General features: G+C 45.0%; 1 protein-coding gene across 1 annotated transcript in view; it reads left to right on the top strand.

Moving 5' to 3' along the window:
* Positions 1 to 21528, top strand: part of PRKAR2A (protein kinase cAMP-dependent type II regulatory subunit alpha) — a 79833-nt gene that overhangs the window by 48145 nt on the left and 10160 nt on the right. Inside the window, exons 3-8 of the mRNA XM_090021060.1 lie at positions 8960 to 9012; positions 10491 to 10574; positions 13427 to 13533; positions 16109 to 16262; positions 20610 to 20711; positions 21293 to 21367. Of these exons, the coding sequence (XP_089877186.1) occupies positions 8960 to 9012; positions 10491 to 10574; positions 13427 to 13533; positions 16109 to 16262; positions 20610 to 20711; positions 21293 to 21367 (575 nt within the window). The remainder of the gene's footprint in view (positions 1 to 8959; positions 9013 to 10490; positions 10575 to 13426; positions 13534 to 16108; positions 16263 to 20609; positions 20712 to 21292; positions 21368 to 21528) is intronic.

The raw sequence follows: 21528 nt of genomic DNA, 5'->3' as shown, positions 1-21528 counted from the left end.
TCTGAGCAGCAGAGCGGTAAGCTCTCTGGGTGTTTGCTGACTGACCCTTCAGTGGTCAGCCTCCCTCTTCCTCTACAAAGTGGAGTCCTTTGAAATAGTCGTTCTCGATGGCAGCTTTGGGACTTCTGCACCCTTCCCTCTGCACCAGCCTGCACTCTTCTTCAGTTTTACTGTGGGTAATAACAGCACCCCCCCCCCATGCCTTGTCCTATGGGAAGTCAAATGCTACTTCACTTTCCTCTGCAGCAGCAGGTCCTCAGCTTGTTGCTTTGCTTGCTAGAGTATCTGTGGATTTATGTTACATTTTTAAAAGTTAACGTCTAAGTCTGAGTTCAGATCTCAAGCTCATCTCTGTCTCCTGTCCAGCAGAGTGCAAGCAATCCAGGTGTGTGGGCATGTTCTCGTAGGACCCCCCATTGGAGAAGTGGGGCCAGGGTGGCAGGCAGGATGTGCACCACTGGAAGCGCTTTTTAATGATATGGTTGAGCAAGCCTTGCCCTTCTTAAGGCAAATTGATATGTGGTTGGTGGAAGATTTTACTGGATTCAGCCTGAATGCAGATCTGCCCAATGCTGATATTCTGGGATGGGAGAACAATGAGCAGTCATTGCTTTTGAAAGGTCAGGTGTTTTAAATCAGTTAAGTACAGAGTAAGTTGTAAATAAAATGCATAATGTCTCAACCCTTTCTCTGTTTAACTCATACTAGTCCAGCCACACATCCCTTAGGAAATGAAATTGCCTTCCTGAGCTTCACATTCAAAAGTCAGTTGTCTATGGAAATACAAAGAAATTGCCTGAGACTGAAAGGAAGAAAAGAAGTTCATGTATTTGAGAAGTTAGACTCATTAATAAAGTAGAGGGATTTGCAGTGATTGGATTTTGCAGCAGTCTCTGCTACCAGGGAGCAGCATCAGTGTTACTCTGTCGCTGCTCCTGCAGTGTCAGTGATGGAGCAGCCTCCATAGCAGCTGCTCCGTTTTGCAGGTGGGATGCGGTGTCGACAGCTTTGTGTGCTTGTCACCTCCTTTACGTGTCAGTTCTGCTGGTTTTGTGGTGCTCATGGCTCATCACGGATGGAGACAAAAGTTATCCGATTAGGGAAAATCCAGTTTTAGATGTATTTAAAGAGATATGAAGCCAGATCTACTTAGGAGGACATTTCTTAAAGCTCCCGTACCTGATATTTCCAAAGCAGTGCTTCATTTAGTTTATGAGGACATCCTTCAAGCTGCTGTCATGATAGATGACAGAAAGATGCAGGTAATTTTCAAACTGAATGTCTGCTGTGTTTTCTTTGACATCTTCCTTACTGTGAAAGCCTTGTCTGGATTTTTCCTAAGGTCCAGGGTCTCCTTCCAAGTAATACATACCTTTTTTGGATCAGTTTGTGATTCCTATACAGCAATGCTGGTGGCAAGGCACAGGGAATACTCAGTTTGGGAACTGAAAGAGAAGTTCCTGTTTAACAGATATGAGAAAGTACTCTGGTTGCTGATGCTAGATTATTTTTGCTCTCAACTCCTTGCAGTTAAAATCTGTGTGTAAAAGCATGCTGACATTGGAAGCTCAGCTTTGAGTCATTTCTGGGAACCTCATGTCTTGAGGCACTGAACCAAAAAGGCTAAATGTAAAATGAAACATTTTCCACTGCTATTTGTAGCCAGGGTAAAATATCACTTATTTTTATCAGGGACATTGACATTTTTGGTGCCCAGGTGCTAGTCTAATTTGCATCACTCAAATCTTCTGGTATGTCTGAATTGTTATGAAGCAGGATAAAACAGTGCAGATTATAAAAAGTGAGTTTTTTGCTTTACGCTGTAGAGCTGGGTGCTCTGAAATGGCAGCAGCGTCATATGTTCCAGCAGACCTTTTTTATGGATGACTATCTCATCAGTAAGGCTCTCTTCGGAAGCTACCCCACGCTGGAGTGCTTGGATCAGGATCAGCAGCGTGTTTACCTTCCACTTTTCTGCTTCCTGGGTCTGGGAGAAGGGAAGCTTGCAGCAAGTCATGCATGTATCTGAGTACACAACAAGCTTGCGCCCAGCGAGTAGCTGTAGGTTACGCTGGCACAATTTTGAGCGTTCTTCTCTTGTTGTTTAAACATCACTTTAAAAAGGCAGTAGCAACCCTGAGCTACTGTTAAAATATATTGACTGTAATAGGAAACATCTTGGTTTTGACCATATCAGAAGTATCTGATTTTTTTTTTTCTACAAAGTTGCATTCTTTTCAATCAGTCCTGAGTAATTTCTTTGTGCCAAGTTCTCTGCTACTGTGACATCCACATCAATTAGTGTCTTAAGTGGATATTCAGAGGTAGCTACTCAGGACTGAACAGAATCGGAAGCATCATTTTAATCCTGCTTTAGTCCCTAGGTGACCTTGGGGAAATCGCTTGGTCTTTTTTTTGTCTTGGTCTCCTTGTCTGTCACATGGGGAAACCTCTCACAGGGCTTTAGGGCTTACTGACAGTGCTGCAAGTAGCTTTGAAGATGAAAAATACCACATAATTTGGGAGCAGCTGCTTTCCAATTACTGTGCACTGCACTTAAATGTTAATCATATAAATTATGCTCTTAGCTGTGTAGCGTAACATGGGTCCCAGTTTTTGGTCTGTTGCTTACATTATAACAAAGTGCAGCTATCTGTGTGCCTCTTGCATGATAGTAGCTTTGGTCCCGTGTTCGCTCTATAATGTGTTTGTGTATGGTGAGCTATGTCATAAGAGCACTAGAAACTGTGAAGGAAAGCAGCTGTCAGAGGACTGCTATTTAGAAGTCTGGGAAATGGTTGGGATCCCTGTTGTCTCCCCTTGTGTTCAGGGCTTTTGATAGAGGCCCTGACACTTACTGTAAGAAGCCTTCAAAATGGCAGGAGCCGGTTATTTTAGGGCTGGTAGTGCCAGGTGTACTACACAAGCATGGCTTGCATTCAGCGTAAGTGCATGCTCCAGGGAAGCGTGTAGCCTTCTTGTCCTGAGGCCGTGCATTTGGCTGCAGTATTCCAGAGTCAAAATAATAGTTTGGCCAAAAGCAAAATTTTCCTGTGCATGTACGTGTTTAGCATCATGTAGACCTCAGGCCTCCACACCGAATCGGTGTTTCTTTCCAGTATTGTGAACTGGGAAAGGATAGTGAGTGCCACGTGGATTGTTCATTCTCTGGCACATGGGTTCTCTTGCAGGGAAAATCAAGTTGCTTAATAATCACATTAGATGCCGGCTAAATTAGATACACAAAGGTATTGATTTGTAGTTGTGCCTGTAAATCTGCATTCTGCTAGAGAAACGTAAACTCCTCAGGGAAAGTTTTGTTAAGTTTGCAGATATTTGCAGAGAGCAACTGCTTGTTTGAACTTTGGGTGTCATCTCCTTGGCCCATTATCCCAAAGGGAACTACAGAAGAGCAGGTATCCTGCACAGGATAAAGGAAAATTCTGGGTCTGAGCCTGTGCAAATGTTTAATAGATTTTTGTTTTTGTTTTTAAAGCAATGAACTTTTGAATAGAAGAGTAATTTTAAATACGTTTTGAACTGAGACAGGCACAATCCACAGTGAGGCCTCTTGATGAATTCAGGCAAGCTGCTTGTCAGCTGGATCATAACTATCAGTGTATAATAGATTTATATAAATCTTTAATACTGAGGATGGCTGAAATATCAAGGTGGGAATCGTACTAGTTTCAGGTAGCTGCTTTTTGGTTATTAGCGTAGCTCTATCAAAAATGATTTTAAGTAATGATTTTTCTTTGTATATACATCAAATTCTGGTGAAAATGCTCTGTTCATTAATTTGTTTCATTCCTTGTACTTCCCTCATTCTTCATTTGACCCTAAGGTAGGAGTGGGCAAAATACGGCCTGGGCGCCAGATGCGGCCCGCCAGGCCATTCTATCCAGCCTGTGGGGCCCCTAAAAAATTTAAAAAATTAATATGCATCTGCCCTGGGCTGCCTGTCATGCGGCCCTCCATGGCTTGCTGAAACTCAGTAAGTGCCCCTCTGCCCAAAATAATTGCCTGCCCCTGTCCTAAGGAAAACAATGTATTTAAAGACTCTAGTAAACTTAACCCTTCTTTTGAATTGAATCTGTAGTTAATCTTTTTGTTTTATTATAACATCTTGACATACTAAAAGACACTGGGAGACTGCGGTAAGGTACTATAGAGACTATACTGCATACTGGAAGTTAAAAGAATTTTAGAGCAACCCTTAGTGGAAATAGTTGGAATATTTGAGCAGTGTATTCTGAATTTGTGTAATGAAGATGGATGTGCACCAGTACATTGTTATTGTTAAAAAGTTCATTTTAGAGTGTGTGGGCGTGTGTACATGTCTATATCTGTCTACATGTGCACACATACATGTGCACGTGTGCTGTAGATAGCTCAGTTAACATCTGACAGGTAGCTTTGCTGGCACCCACTTTATCTGCAGTCTGGATCTGTTGCACATCGTTCCGGACTTGAGTGGGATGCCTAGACAGTGATGCCTGAAGCCACGGGAAGGGGATCATCTTGGGGCCCAGGCCTGTGACAGCCATGGGGTAAGCGAGAGCTGGCAGCGGCATGTTGTGATCAGGTCGTCCTGGTGAGCGTGAAGCACGGGTTCCTGCAGCTCTGTTGCCCGGGACTGTTTCCCGGGGGACCACAGGTGGCCTTGTACCTCAGGGTGCACTTCCCAAGATGCAGCGTCCAGAGTCTGAAAGCTTAGCAGACAGTCTGTCTCGTGAGCCATTTTATTTGAACAATGGCTAGCTCATTGTTTTTGCAGCCTTCAGTGTCATCTCACAGGTGCAGAACAGTCACGTGCTCAGGTTCTTTTGTTCTTGTCCATTTGAACAAAATTTTTGCCATGAAAGTGGAACAGCAGAATAGTAAGCTTGATATTGCAAGTAAGACTTCTTTAATGGCCTCATTTGTTACTAAAACTTGCCCACAATTATTGAAAAATCTGTTCCTGGCCTTACAGAGGCATTTCAGTGGTCCCCTTTTTTGGGGGCACAAACCTGCTTTTCTTTGATAGGGATTGCAAAAGTCAGCAAGTGATCCAGAAGCAAGGCCTACGTTAACAAAGCTGCAAGCTTTTCATATAGAAAAGAGCACTGCCTTGAACGGAGCCCCAGGTGAGGCAGTTAACCAAAGACTGGGGGAATCCCTTTTCTTAGATGCAGTCTCACCGGGTGGATTTTCCCCTCTGGAAACAAAAGCCACACAAGAAGATAGAGGATCCCTGCAGGTGCAGTTCTTCTGGTTGAGTCTGTGTCTCTGTTCAGGTTACTGAAGATTTCACCCAGTGTGCGGGGAAAAAAATATGATAAAGTCAGTCCTTGCTACCTGGCCAGATCACAACACAGCCAGGGAAAAGACAAAAGCTTCTCTGCTGTTATAGCCATTGCTGCTGTAGGAAGTTTTGCACCTCAAAGCGTCACACTTAAACACAGAACCAAGCACTTTGTGGAAGCCCAGAAATTCTGCCACAACCTCAGCCTTGCGTCCAGTGGTTTTGAAGAGGAACGCTGAAGCCCCAGCTTCCCAGGTGGATCCTGGGGAATTGCAGGAAGACTGAGTTTACATTTGCATTTTGAACTTGCAGAGCACAAGGACTTTGCTCATTGCACAGCGCACACTTCACAGAACAAAGAATTATGCAGGGAGCAATTACACTTGCAAAAGCTCATCAAGGAAGTTTCGAGAGGACTTGACAGATCCCTGGCTGACATTCTCCATTTCCCTCTTCTCCACATACATTCCCACCCCCAGCAAACTGCTGGAGCCAGAAGATTGTCTCTGGCTTTGTCTGCTGCTGGTGCTGCTGTCCCTATCCTAAGGCAGGGCTTCAATGCTCCTGGCTTGCTGAGTCCCTAGCGGACATGGCAGGCTGCAGAATTGTAAGGTGTGACCCTATACGAGTGCCAAGCAGGGACGTGTGGGCAGAGTGCGACTGAGGGGCAGGATAATGGGACAGTTCCACTACTTGCCAATATAAGTGTACTGAAATACGCAGGTCAGAGGTTAAAGTCAGAGGCAGAAGATGATGAAGTGCAGGTAGTGGAATGTGCATCCGAGCTCCTTTTATCAGAACTGAAGATCTGATGTCTACCCAAAATAATTTGTGAAGGAAGTGGTGACATTTTGTAAAACAAGGTGCGTTAGATCAGATAGAAGAGGGAAAATAAACTGATGTATTAGTTGATGAGCAGTTGATATTATTTGATTTGACTTATTATTGGGCTTTTTGATGCAACGTGATAAATTACTGGTTTGAATTATATTCCAGTGTTCATTCCCAGAGACGAGGAATTCAAACTTCGTTTCCTAGCAGAGTGACTTGATGCCTACGCTTATGGAACACACACACGGGCATCTTGCATGAGCGAGGGTGGATTGTTATAACCCTTACAAAAGGGTAATGACTAGATCAGTGGTCAGTACTCTGTGCTTCTCTCTGTTCCCAGGTTGCTGAATGCTAGGTTTTGGGGGTTTTGCAGGGTTTTTAAATCTGTTTTTGTTTTGTTTTTGAAATACCTTCCCAAATTCATTCACTTGTCAGATGTCATTGAAGGGAGCTAAGCATTCTGCCAAACCTTTGGCTTTGGCAGGATAGAGCAAAAAGTACAAGTGAAAGTGCCTGTTTGTTTCCTTGTGTGATTTAAGTGGCGTACAGGTTCAGATGCCAAATCATCTTTATTAAAGCAAAAGCAAGGCTTGGTGAGAACAAAGTTGGCTTCTTGCCTTGCCTCTGAATATCTGCATCTAGTTGGTGCGAGAGGAACCAGAATCCACCCAGAAATGTAAGGATTGTCGATGTCCTTAGGCTAATGAAAGACATCTTAAAGTCTCTTGTTTTTTGTTATAGGAATGGGAAGATAGTTGATTTTACTCTTCCAAATATGGTCCTAGTGCACTAGATTATCTTAGTTATGGGTCTTTGATATAGGAAAAGTTTACACTGAAGCACTTGAAATGAATTTAAATGGTTTTGATGTTCTGGACACCAACCAGTCCCTTTGCCTCTTAGGTCATGCCTATCTCAGTACTAACCCGCTTAGTTAAAAGTATTTGGCTGGGAGCCGTAGTGGCGTGTTATACATGCCATAAGTGCTCGTTGCTTACAGTGTCCTTTTCAGTTGCACTATTTCAATCTCATTTTACTCTTGGGCTTGGACTTTAATGATTGGCATCTAGTGTGCGGTATAAGTATTTACTGAGTGTTTATAAGCATCAGTCGATTTCTATGCTTTTAGCCATATAATGGAATAAAATTAAGCTGATTGCTGGCTTTTAAAACTTTAAAATTTCTCTCTACTAGGCAGTCTGTGCTCATGCATAAAATGAACAATGTGCATTTCCAAAAGGTGACACGGTGTCAAACGAGCCACGTTTCTTTTTGGATCCTTCATGGGCAATGCCAGATTCTGTGCTGGTGAGTCCAGGAGAGATGGCTTTGCCCCAGGGAAAACGGGGCTGTACAGGGGACAGGGAGGGAATGCAGCCCTCTCTAGGACCAGAAGGCAAGGGGACATGTGACGCAAGAGGCTGTGCAGGGATTAATGCTTATCCATCAGAATAGTCTGCAGTGATAAGTATTGAGAAACTGGGAACTTTCTGCACCAAAATACCTGACGTAAGGCAGATGAATTCCATGTCCCCCCAGTGTAGACCAGAAAGGCAAGGAATTAGGTCACTGAGTACCAGACCTCTTCTGCAAATCAGTTCCCCTTTTCAGCTTTATCTGCTTACTTTTCTGTCACCCGTGAGCCACATCTCCATCGTCATTCCAAGCAATCAACATCAGTCAGCCCAGAACTGAGGCCATTCATTATTGGTTATGTTTCTGTTTGCGTGAGGCTCGTGAATGACCTTGTGCGCAGTTCTGTTTCTCTCGTATTGTGGATGAATGAGGCCTTGGGGATGTAAGAAGGTTTCCTTTAATATCAATGGCACTTTATCGTGCATCAGCAGATGCATGACAAATAAGTCCAAGGAGGTGATACTTCCCCTCTATCGGGCGCTGGTCAGACCGCAGCTGGAGTACTGCGTGCAATTCTGGGTGCCGCACTTCAAGAAAGATGCGGATAACCTGGAGAGGGTCCAGAGAAGGGCCACTCGTATGGTTAAGGGCCTGCAGGCCAAGCCCTATGAGGAGAGATTAGAGAAACTGGACCTTTTCAGCCTCCGCAAGAGAAGGTTGAGAGGCGACCTGGTGGCTGCCTATAAGTTCGTCAGGGGGGCACAGAAGGGAATTGGTGAGTATTTATTCACCAAGGCGCCCCCGGGGGTTACAAGAAATAATGGCCACAAGCTGGAGGAGAGCAGATTTAGATTAGATATTAGGAGGAACTTCTTCACAGTTCGAGTGGCCAAGGTCTGGAACGGGCTCCCAAGGGAGGTGGTGCTCTCCCCTACCCTGGGGGTCTTCAAGAGAAGGTTGGATGTGTATCTAGCTGGGGTAATGTAGGCCCAGCACTCTTTCCTGCTTATGCAGGGGGTCGGACTCGATGATCTATTGAGGTCCCTTCCGACCCTAGCATCTATGAATCTATGAATCTAGGGGAAGGAAAGGCTTGTGGTTAGGTCGTTCCAAAGCATCACTAAAAATCTAGTTGCAAGAAATAGAATCGCAATGTGTGTGCGCACTCTGGGACATTATAAGGATAGGGGACCAGGGGAGGTGGCTGGAGGGGATGTGAAGTTTTTAAAGTGGTATCTTTTAGGCACTCTTGCTCTGACGTGCTCCTCACCTTGGTTTTTGGACTGTGTCCATGTTGCACTTATTAGGAGAATAAACCCAGTTCCAGTCCTTGGCATCGCTCTCCAGGAAATACAATCACTGAACGAGCAAAAGTGTACTATGGGGCTGCTAACAGATGGAAGTAATTGTGATACAGTTTGTCTTGCACTCTTGTGAAATAGCATTTGGGTAACAATTTCTCTTTTTCTCCTTCCTGTTAAGTTTGTGCTGAAGCTTTCAATCCAGATGAAGAAGAGGAAGATACAGAACCACGGGTAAGAGCGAGAAGATCATGTTGGTCCACACGTTGATAGGCACTGCATCATCTGTCCTCTCGTTTTCATTTAGCTCTGTGAACTTGCAGAGTGAAGTGATTACTGGTGAAGCAGTGCGATTCTGAAGTATTAGGTCTCCAGTCACGTGGGCATTATAACTTCAAAAATCCTTTGTTGTCCCAATGTTTACATGAAAGTTGTAACAAGACCTCGCATCTCAGTGAACTTGGATATTTGTCTTTCTTAATTATCTGCTCAAATAGCCCTTGTTTGGACAATTTCTGCAGTGTTGGTGCTAGGGTGAAGACCTGGTAGGCTTTAGTTCAGCTGTTCTTTCATAGATGCCTAAAATTCCTCACAAGTTTTTCCACTGCCTGTCTTGTCAAAATAGTTTGGCCTGGGAAGATGGTACCTGCCACTTGTAGGAAAAATGTTTGTTGAACTGTTCTTGAGCCTGTAACCACCACCGTGGTTTTTAGACGCAGGCAGTTTGTAGGAGTCGGTCCAGAGAGTGTAGCTGCATTTCTTAGAAGCCAATTTCATAAGAGGAAATCCTGTGGCCTGATTCACAGGATCAGTGTTTTCTTTATGGATCTCTGGTATAAAGCTTAGTTGCCATATTGGCCTCAGACTTTCGTAAGTTTCCTGTAGTAAAAACCTGAAACCAGTTCAGTTTCTAAGTGAAAAGATTCTTTGTATATGTTTTATAAAACATTGAAAAATAGAGAGGAAAATGTCTGTTTCCTAGTCTACACAGAGGAAAATTAAAGGTGTTTTTCAAGAGTGCGTTAATTGATTCTCTAGACTACTTCTACAACTTAAGAACTGCATTTACTTTTAAATCAAGCTTTCCAGGTTTGCTCATTCTAGTCTTTATAGATTTTTAACTGATGGCCTATTCCAGCCTTCTTCCACTTGGTTAACATCCTTTTCCATGCTGCTTAATGTCCAAATCTGTCCAAGTGACCTTTGGTGTAGCAAATATGTGCCTTTGTATAACAAGCGCCTGCAAGTTTAAGTTGTTTCTGCCCAGATACCTTCTTTTTTTGTTCCTTGCATTTGTTACTGTCTTGGCTGCTGTTCTCTACAATGTATTTAAAACCTACTTGTGTATAAGGTTTCTTTTTAAGTTAAGAAAGCATTACAGTGTTTTGTTGTTAGTGGTTATGCAGTCCACTCCCCAAAGATGGGGATTGCCCTGACTCCTCCTCCTCCCCCTTGAACATATTCTCACCTGAGAGCGCATGGTCCCTCTCACAGATTCTGGCTGGGGTTTTGTCCCTTTGCTGCCACTGTTTCTCTGCCTTAGTGTGCTGGGCAAGCTTTGTGCTACAGCTGCCAGAAGGGGACTAAACTACTCAGAAGTGGGGAAGAATGGAGAACTCCAGAGTTTAAAGAAGTTATAAATTCTCTCAAGTAACTGGCTCTGTCCTTCAGAAAATACCAGATTTTAATGTTGTGACAATTTTGTTTTGCAGGTAGTTCATCCAAAAACTGATGAGCAGAGATGCAGACTTCAGGAAGCATGTAAAGATATCCTTCTCTTCAAAAACCTAGATCAGGTAAAATCGCTATAAATGCTAACTGGCTACAGTAGTAGTTTGCTTTGTGTAGTTATCGGCCATCTAAATTACTCTCAGAAGAGGAATATTGCAGGAACTGGAGTTGCGTGGTAAGAAGGCAAGCCACTCTGAATCTCTTCCTGTAGCTTCCTAAATAAAGAGGGTTTAACCTTCGACAAGACTAAAATAATAATAGATCCAGGCAGTTGCTTCAGAATTCTGTTTACTGTGGTTTATCGTGCGGAAATAGCCAAGAAGAAACTGCAGAGCGGAAAGAGGTGTTTTTATAAAGAATGGCTGGGAAGAACCTCTCTTATCTCCAAGCACTTGAAGGCCCAAACTTAAAGCCCAGTTTTATAGAAAGAAAATAATCACCACTCAGTAGGAACTGGAAAATCAACCTGAGCAGAGAGTGGACTTCCTTCTCAAGGGGGTTGGAAAGCTTTAAGTCCAGTACTTCTGAGGAGTCCGTCAAAAGGCTCTTCCCTGCTGGAATCCTTCCAGACAAGGTTCTTTGAGCGTGCTGGGGTTCTTGGCTTTGTTAACCTCTTGCACTATACTATGAAAACCAAATATACCTTTAAAAAATTCTAAGACACCGAAGCCAAGTACAGTACACAGTCAGTGCAAAATATCTTACATGGGAGAAATTTGATAACTGTTAGGCAAGTCACTGGACAGTAGAAAGATCTCTTACCAGATTGAGCTTGATTATTATTATTTTTTTATTATTAAAAGAACAGAAGACTTGACGAACATTTATCTCTTAAGTAAAAAGGTTTTTAAGGATCTGGAGAGAGGCCTATAATGGAAAACCGTGGGCCAGTTGAAGTGTGGTTGTTACTAGGGCTCCAGCTCTAGCACAGTGCAGTGTGGAGACTGAGGGGATTGTGGCAGCAGGGGTGCACCTCTGGGCAGGAGCTATCTCAATGGAGTATGGCTCCTGCTGCTTAACTGAAAAGGTCTGAGGAGAGTGATAACACCATGCACGGCTACCACTTGTGTGCAGCATCGGAGGCAGTCTTCGCAGTAGGAATGGCTGAGGTGGGTAAGCAGCCTGGCGAAGCTGTCAAGAGTAGTTCTGCACTCAGGCTCCCTCCTGCCCTTTGCCAGGATGGCTGTGAGATGTATAAGTGTTTTACTGACTTGTGTAAATACACAAACTACAGCCTCTGAGTAAATGTGTGTGTGCGACTGGAACAGACCTGGTGGTCAGATTCATCCCTTGTTTAACCTCTGTTGAGTGACTGGGCTCAATGAATGTATCCCTGGCATGCCAGTTTTTCTGACAGGTGTGAATTAGCTGTCAGAGCACTTGTAATTGAGGATGAAGCAGTCAGTGTCCTTTGGATCACTTGCGAGTGTCACAGGAGTTTGGAGGAAAACCAGCCTGGACTCCTTGCTGAACTTGATGCTGCAGATCTGAGTGCCTTCACCAGCTGAAGACTTTATAGCACTGTGTCCTGTGATATAGGAGAAGTAAATAGAAAAGCTTCTTCTGGGAAGGGTCTTGCAAAAAGGTGCTGTGCTGGGAATTTGTAGAACCTCACAGTTGTGTTGAGAATTGCATCTGCTGTGGTGCTAATTCAGTTTAAATGGAGCTGCTGAGCATGCACAATACTCGGTGTTCAACTCTGGTAGCGGTTTATAGTGTACACTGTAATATACAGCAGTGCTATGTCGTCTTGTGGCAGTATACAAAATTGCCAGGGGGCTGGAGGGAATAGGAGATGCTCTGTTTACCAGGGCACCCCTTTGTATAACCAGGAACAGCAGCCACAAGTTGATAGAGAGTAGATTTAGGTTGGACATCAGAAAGAACTTCTTCACGGTTAGGGCCTCCAGAATCTGGAATGGGCTCCCAAGGGAGGTGGTGCTTTCCTCTACCCTGGGGGTATTCAAGGAGACTGGACAAGCACCTGGCTGGGGTCAGATGACCCCAGCACTTTTTCCTGCCACGGGCAGGGGGTCAGACTCAGTGATCCATTGAGGTCCTCCAAAGCATCTATGAATCTGTGAGTCATTTTGTTGACAGTCAAACTTCAGCATTTTGTTTATTTAAATAAATCTCCACCTTTTCACTGACCCCCATTAACACCCCCTCCCCCCAAAACTCTACTGTGTCTTTTAATTTATAGCTTCACTGTTCACATCTCCTGGCTTCTGTAATGTAACACATCCTTTAAGTATGTGGTTAAAATAAACAGCTTCCAGGAGGCCAACTGCTATGTTTAAATACCAGAAGAGTTTTTAAGGATGAAAAAAGAAGAGATTTCTACTGAAAAGGCAGACAATACTCCTTACATAGTGGCGCCTGCAGGTGCTGCTGTAATTAGTCACATTATAAAAGTGGGCAGTAAAAATACTTACACTGTGTCAAGCACCAGAGACACTGCAGAGTGTGTGTGTGTGTATACATCCACATGCGTGTGCACACACATACTCCTAAAATGCATTTTGGAAACTTGTGATTTAAATGTCAAACTTGGGGTTCCTAAGCGTGGGTTGAAATTAGGGAAAGTAATTTGTTAGTGGACTAAAGTTAATCCACGTAGTCGTGCTTATGCATTGAAACTTGAGCTGTAGATTAAGCCCAGTTAGGTTTTGAATTGAATGAGATTTTTAAGAAATGCAATCACTTGCGTTTGCAGAATTTAACATACACTTGGCTTCAGTCTGATATCAGTATTCACTTAGTGAGAATCTCAGTAACATAAAATGGGGAGCTATGTAGTGCCAGAGTATTATGAATAACTTAAATATTCATATTCACCAACCAGAACAAATCAAACCCACCAGAATTTTCCGAGTGTGTCGTGCTACAAGAGGAGGTGTTTTGGTTCCCTTTGCAGGAGCAGCTGTCTCAGGTTCTCGATGCCATGTTTGAGAGAAAGGTGAAACCTCAGGAACACGTGATTGACCAAGGGGATGATGGAGACAACTTCTATGTCATTGAACGGTAGGAGGCCTGGCCATAGGCTTGTAGGAAATCCCTGGGGAGGAACATCTACAACATGTACTACTTTGTTACATTTCAGTTACCCTGAAAATAACAGGAAATGTTTAATGACTCACTCACATGGCTCCATTTTCCTTGTTTAGTTTTGATTCATTGGTTTATTAAAGTCTCCAAAGCCTCTTGCCTGCATTATCTTTATACTTGTTTAGATAAAGATACAGGTTTATACTTGTAGCTATTTTAAGTGCTGTTGTGCCTTTTCATTACCACCAAGCAAATCCTTTTACAGATTCTCTTGCAAATTAGTAGGTTTTGCTATGAAGGTTTGTTTTCTGTCATTTATGTGTATTGCCCAGCCTTTTATACTTTTAATTACGAAGGTTAATAGGCAGCTCTGGTATGTTGGTATCTCCTCTTAGATGCCCCTTTGAATGACAGTTCCAGTGAACACCCATTGACTTCTACAAAGTGGTGACGAATGCAAATTTACTTCCCTGGAGAATTGTGAAGTTAATAAGCAGTGTTCCCTCTAAGCTGTGTGCGTGCACAGCCACGCACAATAAAAAATCATGCTGCGCAATAACTTTTTAATGCCATGAACACAGCAGCATACTGACCAGGAGGGGGAGCAGTAGGGGGCCATGGCCCCCGGGCACCGGATGGGGGGGATGGCCAGTGCCATAGGAAGGGGTTGCCAACGCTGTCCTGCATCTGGCTGCTCGCCACCTGCCTCAGCCCGGCCACAGGCTGCTGCAGGTGTGGGGCGGGGTGGGCACATTGATACCCGCGCACTCCCAGCCAGGATCGTCCGCGGATCGCTAACCCTGAGAAGGAACATTGTTAACATGAATCATTTGGGGAAAGCAATAAAAAAGTGGCTGGAAACAAGACCTTCTTTCAGCTACAAATGCTGACTCATCCTGTAATTATGGGGTGTCCTCAGGTAATAGCGTCATCCTATAGATTTTAAACAATTTCATAGCAGTTCCTTAAGATTTTACATTTCTTTTGGATTGTCATTTATGCTGGTTAGAGACTCCAGCTGGTTGGAGCCAAAGCTGGTGACCTCTAGTCCTTCCCTGAACTTCTGACGGCCTGGGCCAGACTGCCCTGTGAGCAGTTATTCATCAGCTTCACTCTGTACCTTGCAGCCTCTTCTCCCTGCCTGAGCTCTGTTAGCAGATCCCTGCTTCCCCAAATCTTGAAGGTAGCTTGTTTGCAGCCATCACATTCTTTCTTTCTGTTTCCTTGTCCTGTCTGTTCTGTCTAATTAGATTTGCAAGATCTGTGACACTGGGTCTCTCTTGTATAGTGAAGCCCCTTCTTTTTGGCACTTATGCACTGCTGCACCAGTCATTATTAAGAGGAGTGAGGCTCCTGGGCAGGTGGTTCCCTGTCACTGTAGGGCTTCTATCTTTCTTTTTTTTTTTTTATAATCGGAGTCAGTCATGGTTGGTTAAGTGTTCCTCTGTCTGTCTGTAGAGCAGTGGCTCTCAGCTGTGTCAGAGTCAGGGCACCACTCCAATGTGGTGGTACCTCTGGCCGAGGAGCACTGTTGGTGCTGCCTCAGTTGACCTCAGTGCTTCAAAGCTGAGTTCTGCTGCCTCCAGATAAAACTGCCCCATACCTGCTGCTCCTCATGGAAACAGGCGTACAGGCGGAGCTGTCCCGTGTGCCTTTTTCCATAAGGAGCATGGGAGGGACTGGACCAGGAGGGTCTATCACCGAGCCAGTTCCTGCCTGCTTAAGTGTGATCAGAGCCCTAATGCAGCAGCATTATGTCTTTAAAACAGCATGCATTTGGAGGGAAGGAGTGGGTTAGAAAATACTTGTTGGAAGGCTTCATCCAGAAATCAGATGGGAAAGTGATTATCCCCTTGAACAAGTTATTTGCTATCCCACTGAAAATGCAAAGCAGTAGATGGTCTGCCCTGAACAAGTCTAAGGACGTACGATAAATGGAGATACGTTGGCAGTAGGATTGTTACAGCCATCCACTGTCACTGGCCCATGAGTAAAACAGGTAAGATGGCTTTTTGGAGAGGAACAGAATCCTGCCATCAGACAGTGGAGGAGTTTTGGAGAAAACTTGTCCACCCATCAGCCCCGCACAACAAAACTGAGATATCGTCCCATCATCTAGTTGGCACATGGTAGCTAGGTACACACCCCATGGCCTGCCCCACTCCTAAATGCAGTTTGATAAAATACTGTGTGAAGAGCCAGGCACGTCAGACTTCAGAACTAGCTGCAACTAGTCTCTCCTGTGCACCTGATGTCTGCTGAAGTTGCAACGAAGGCAGAGGAAAGCAAAGGATCCTAACTGGCAAGGGGAGGCCTCCAGGAATTAAAATGGAGAAGAGCTTTAAGGCATCTCACACAAAAATGTGACTTGCAGTCAGCTAATGGCAGAACTCAGCCAAGCTTGGCTTTTTGAGCACCGGTGAGAGAGGAAAGCCACCAGGTTTGTTTTTATTGCAAAAACATTCACTTCTTAGAGCCAAGCGTATATGAAAATGATTTTACTAGTAGCACTCTCAGTTGGCCTAATGGAGGATGTCTTCTGTCTTTCCAGGGGATTGTATGATATTTTTGTAACAAGAGATAACCAGAGTCGCTGTGTTGGCCGGTATGATAATCACGGCAGTTTTGGGGAATTGGCCTTGATGTACAACACTCCTAGAGCTGCTACCATCGTTGCCACAACCGAAGGATCTCTTTGGGGGCTGGTAAGTATGGGAACTTGCTCTCTGCAGTGTTGAATGTGCACCAGCAGGTACTTTTCCTAGCGTATATCCTTGTGCTAACAGCTTTTATCATGGTTTGTTATCTCTACCTGCTGGCAGAAGAGCTCCAGTGTGCAAATGCGTTTTACCACTTCCCTAAAACTATTTGTCGATAAACTCTTTCCAGGTGTATGAGTGCAATGTGTTTTATTACTTTGCAGATATTGAAGTCTAAAGCTTTTGGTGTTTGACCAGCTCTTTCATCCTGCAGCGGGGTAGGGTGTGGGTAACTTAGGCACATGTTTTATGCTGTCTGAGTGGCCTTGCTGAATAAAACTCTTGCCCCTCCAAGAGGCTGTCAGGGGAGATTACCAGCTTCCAGGGATAAATATACTTCTCAGATATTTCTGGTCTCCTCTCCATGTTATTTTGGAAGAGCTCCCCAGGTGAGCACAGCTGTTTAGATGTTCCTGTTTTCCAGGCTTGTTGACATTGTTGCTGCTCTGGGTTTCTTTATTAGCCCTCTCCCCTCTCGTACTTGGGGAAGTTCCCCTTCCTGATGCTTTGTTACTCACTTGCTGTTGTTCACATAATAAACTGCCCACAGGGGCTGTGGAGTCTGTAGTACCGTACACACACTGTATGCTTGGTCCCGCAGCAGTTATCGCTAAAAAGTGCTTGCACTATGACCTTGATTTTACGACTGGGACGCTGCCATGCGCAGCCTGTTTGTGCGATCTCTGTGCCTGAGGAGAGAGGGTGGACTTCCCTCTGCTTACAGCTCATAAAGAAAAGGGCAGATTCTGGTCATTACCCTGGGAGCAGCGTTAGACTCTCATTCATTTCCTTCACAGAGGAATAATACAAAGGAAACCGCCTGCAGGTAGAGCTCAGTCATGCGATGGGAATGCCATGACTCTTTGGGTTACCTTCCTTTCTGATCAAAGGAATTGTTTTGTTTTCTGCCTTTTGGGGGTTAAACTTCCTCACTTAGCTCAGGTGCAGTGAATGAAACGTTGCTGGACCCTGGTAGTGAACATGGGCTTGCCTGGCCACAGCTATGGCTACCTTCCCACTGGGTCTTTGCCTGCTCTTTCTTGGCTTCTTACTTCACTGGGCCACGTCCCTGCAAAGTGAGCCTCTTGAGCACCTTGCCTGTGCTGGCAGCATGTGCAGTAAAGGGATCTGGATCTCTTGCATGGTAGTGAAGAGCACTTGCTCCCCAGTGGGGTCCCGCAGGGCTCGGTCCTTGGACCGATACTCTTTAATGTCTTCATCAGCGACTTGGATGAGGGAGTGAAATGTACTCTGTCCAAGTTTGCAGATGACACTAAGCTATGGGGCGAAGTGGACACACCGGAGGGCAGGGAGCAGCTGCAAGCAGACCTGGACATGTTAGACAAGTGGGCAGAAAACAACAGAATGCAGTTCAACAAGGAGAAATGCAAAGTGCTGCATCTAGGGAGGAAAAATGTCCAGCACACCTACAGCCTAGGAAATGACCTGCTGGGTGGCACGGAAGTGGAAAGGGATCTTGGAGTCCTAGTGGACTCCAAGATGAACATGAGCCGGCAGTGTGACGAAACCATCGGAAAAGCCAATGGCACTTTATCGTGCATCAGCAGATGCATGACAAATAGTTCCAAGGAGGTGATACTTCCCCTCTATCGGGCGCTGGTCAGACCGCAGCTGGAGTACTGCGTGCAATTCTGGGCGCCGCACTTCACGAAGGATGCGGATAACCTGGAGAGGGTCCAGAGAAGGGCCACTCGTATAGTTAAGGGCCTGCAGGCCAAGCCCTATGAGGAGAGATTAGAGAAACTGGACCTTTTCAGCCTCCGCAAGAGAAGGTTGAGAGGCGACCTGGTGGCTGCCTATAAGTTCATCAGGGGGGCACAGAAGGGAATTGGTGAGTATTTATTCACCAAGGCCCCCCCGGGGGTTACAAGAAATAATGGCCACAAGCTAGAAGAGAGCAGGTTTAGATTGGATATTAGGAGGAACTTCTTCACAGTTCGAGTGGCCAAGGTCTGGAACGGGCTCCCAAGGGAGGTGGTGCTCTCCCCTACCCTGGGGGTCTTCAAGAGAAGGTTGGATGTGTATCTAGCTGGGGTAATGTAGGCCCAGAACTCTTTCCTGCTTATGCAGGGGGTCGGACTCGATGATCCATTGAGGTCCCTTCCGACCCTAGCATCTATGAATATCCATGTTCTCTGCTTCTGTGCTATGGAAAGCCTCTGAGGAGAGCTTCATGACCCAAGCACATTTCCTCCATTGCAGGTTTTTCTGCTGTCTGCCTGGTTGAACAGTACTGCTCTTCCCTTGCTGGTTCTCATACCCTCAGTCCCAACTTCAGATGTCTTTACAGGATTCCCCTATGTCTCCACACAAGATCTAATCAGCTATTTCAGAGAAAAATCAGTACAACTTGCTATTGCTTTCCTATTTCCTTTTCTCTTTTCATCCAAGGGGTTTCTTGTCTGTCCTTCTTTATTGATGGCCCCTATTTCCCTTGCACTCCTTCAACCAAGACTGAACTCATCTTCATTTTCCTCCTCCAGTCCTTTCTCTGTGATTTACCACCATCCTTCAGCATTGACTGCCATCTCTGAGACAATGCCCAAATCTTGCTGCTGCTTCTGACGGCACTAAAATGGTCACCCAGTTCTTCATCTTTCTTGCTACTGAAAATCCTCCCTTCTGCTGGCTCACCTTACTTTTTGCGGGTCATAGAAGTTGGGCTGGAAGGGACCTGATAAAGTTGTCTTGTCTGTTCCCCTGCTCAGGGCAGGATCATCCCTGACTAAACCATCCATCCAAGTGGAATCATGCAGAATGCTGCACTGAGATCATTCCTGGGGGGTTCAGTCATGAGACTTCTCTCTTCAGTCCTGCCGCTGTCTTCCCCTGTATCCTACACTGAATGCAGGCTGGAGCCCCATGTCTTTGTCCATGTTTGTATCCTGTCACCCCTTCTCTGATCCTCTGGTACTAGCTCGGTTGTTAATTTATTCACTTTCCTCTAGGCAGTCTCTTACTCATGGACTCTGCCCCTCTCCCCAGCTTGGATGTAACCAAAGCCCCCCCCCTCGTATCTGTCAAATCCCTCTTCAACAGAGATTTCAGCTGTGATGTTTCCAGGAAATGCCAGGTGGTCCTGGTCACGGAGATGGGCCACAGGCCCGCAGTTGTTTATCTGAATTATTTTTGGGCACGTGAACCCACGTCTTTCCTTGATCTGTCTCCTACACTTCTCCTTCCCACAGTTCCCTGCGTTCTTACAAGTACTTGTTGTACCTTTTCCATTGCAACTCCTTCAAGTCTTGCTCTTGATAGGACCCAGTGCTGATCCTAACCAGGGCCATGGCTCCCTGCTGGGGCACAGAATAGATGGTAAGTGCCCAAATCACCCTGTCCTTGGGCTAAACATACTCTCTTTACAGCTGGCTCCAGCGATTGAACCCCAATTGCAGGTGGCAGTACAGAACCCTTCCCTCAGGTTGCTGAGAGGAAATTTTTAGCATTTCAATACTTGTGATAATGCAGGTAATAAAACGGGAGCGTGGGCTCTGGTGCCGGGGAAGCTTTGGTTTGGTCAAGTGCTGCCACCTAGTGGCTGTGCCGTACTGGACGGGAGGAGGAGGAGGGTAGAACAGCCGTAGTGAATGGGACTGGGGCCCATCTGGTCCACTGTCTTGCTCCAGCAGAGCCTGGGACCTACTGGAGAGAGACTCTTAAGAAGATGACACAAATGGACGCTTGGCAGCTATGGAGTGGCCTGTCCCTAAGGAAAGTTTTTCCCTTAAGCCCCCAGAGTAAGAGGCAGGCTTTACATCTTCCACACTGTTTACTCTTAATATTTGCTGTGAAACCAGGGTATTAGTGTTACTCATCTAAATGTTTGGTCCCTTTCTGAACCCTGCAAAGCTCTTGGTCCCAGGAAGTGAAAAGCCAAGTACAGTCATGCTTGCAGCTGTTAGGAAGCTGTCATGTTAAGGGTTCCAAGTCCCCGTTCCTAATGGAGGAAACAAAAGAGATCGTGACTCCTTTACATGGTGCGTGGGAGGCTGAGATGGAGAATGTACTGAAAACCAGCGCCAGACAGAATAAAACTGGGATTGCCAAAACTTATCTGGGGAAGATCACTTGGGGGTTTTGTCATCCTTACTGTTTCGAGTCAACACTGCAGCACTTGTAGAAGCAGTCGGCAGTGATGATTTGATAGAGGTCCTATTTTAACAATAGACCCTTCAAACACGCTGACTAATACTTGCAGCCTTCTGGCTTTGCAGATCTCTTAAACAATGGCTGTTTTGGCCTGAGGAAATTTAACTCTGCTCTCTCTTGCAGGATCGAGTGACATTTAGAAGGATTATATTGAAAAACAATGCAAAGAAGAGGAAGACATATGAATTATTCATTGAGTCCGTGCCCCTTCTTAAATCACTGGAGGTAAAGTCTTTTGGGGGAGATGGCTGTGAGCATCCATTTATGTTCTTGGCACTGGTTCCAGCATGTCTATTAAAATTTCTTTTCAGCATGATAATACAGTGCTTGTAAGGTGTTTCTCTTTTTGTTTTTGCTTCAGTTTGGTTTTTGGCTTTTGTTTAGACTAGTTTTTGAAATAGAAGCTAGTTTAACATCGAATTAGGAGGTCAGGTCAATTTACGTTATTTTGCTGCAGTTATGCAACATTTTTGTTCACTTTTTTTTTCTGGTCGTAAGTGGACCGGAAGCTTGCTGATTTCATCTTGTGGGGGGAAATCAAAAGGATCCAATAAAAAGTTTAGGCTACAACTCAGAAGCTGTCCTTCCCTGTGCATGCTGTTCTTGAGAGCTGTGCTACCATATGGCAAAGCATCCGTTGTAGCGTGCCTGTTTGTCACTACCCAAACACAAGCCTTTTCACTGTTAACTTGTAGACTCGCCTGTGAATGCTTGTTTGGTAGGGAAGTGACTGGTTTCTGAATCTAAATGGACCTGTGCTGCAGTGGGTGCTTGCGGGCTGAATGGAGTCTGTTTTTCTCTTGTAGGTTTCCGAGCGTATGAAGATAGCTGATGTGATAGGGGAAAAGATTTATCAAGATGGAGAGCGCATCATTTCTCAGGTATTTGGAGTGTGAACCTCCCGCCCCACCAAGCAACATTTTAATCTTGGAATTAAAGTCAGAAACAGAGACCTGAGTGTCACATCTGGGAACATGAGGAGTTAGCAGTCCAGTCATACATCTTATTTTTAAAAATCTCAACAAATCACGGATTTATCCTT

Source organism: Crocodylus siamensis, chromosome 11 (genome assembly GCF_052110815.1).
Source record: "Crocodylus siamensis isolate JL-2025a chromosome 11, ASM5211081v1, whole genome shotgun sequence".
Classification (NCBI taxonomy): Eukaryota; Metazoa; Chordata; order Crocodylia; family Crocodylidae; genus Crocodylus; species Crocodylus siamensis.
The sequence above is the reverse complement of the archived record's forward strand: the minus strand, read 5'-3'. Positions and strand labels throughout refer to the sequence as shown.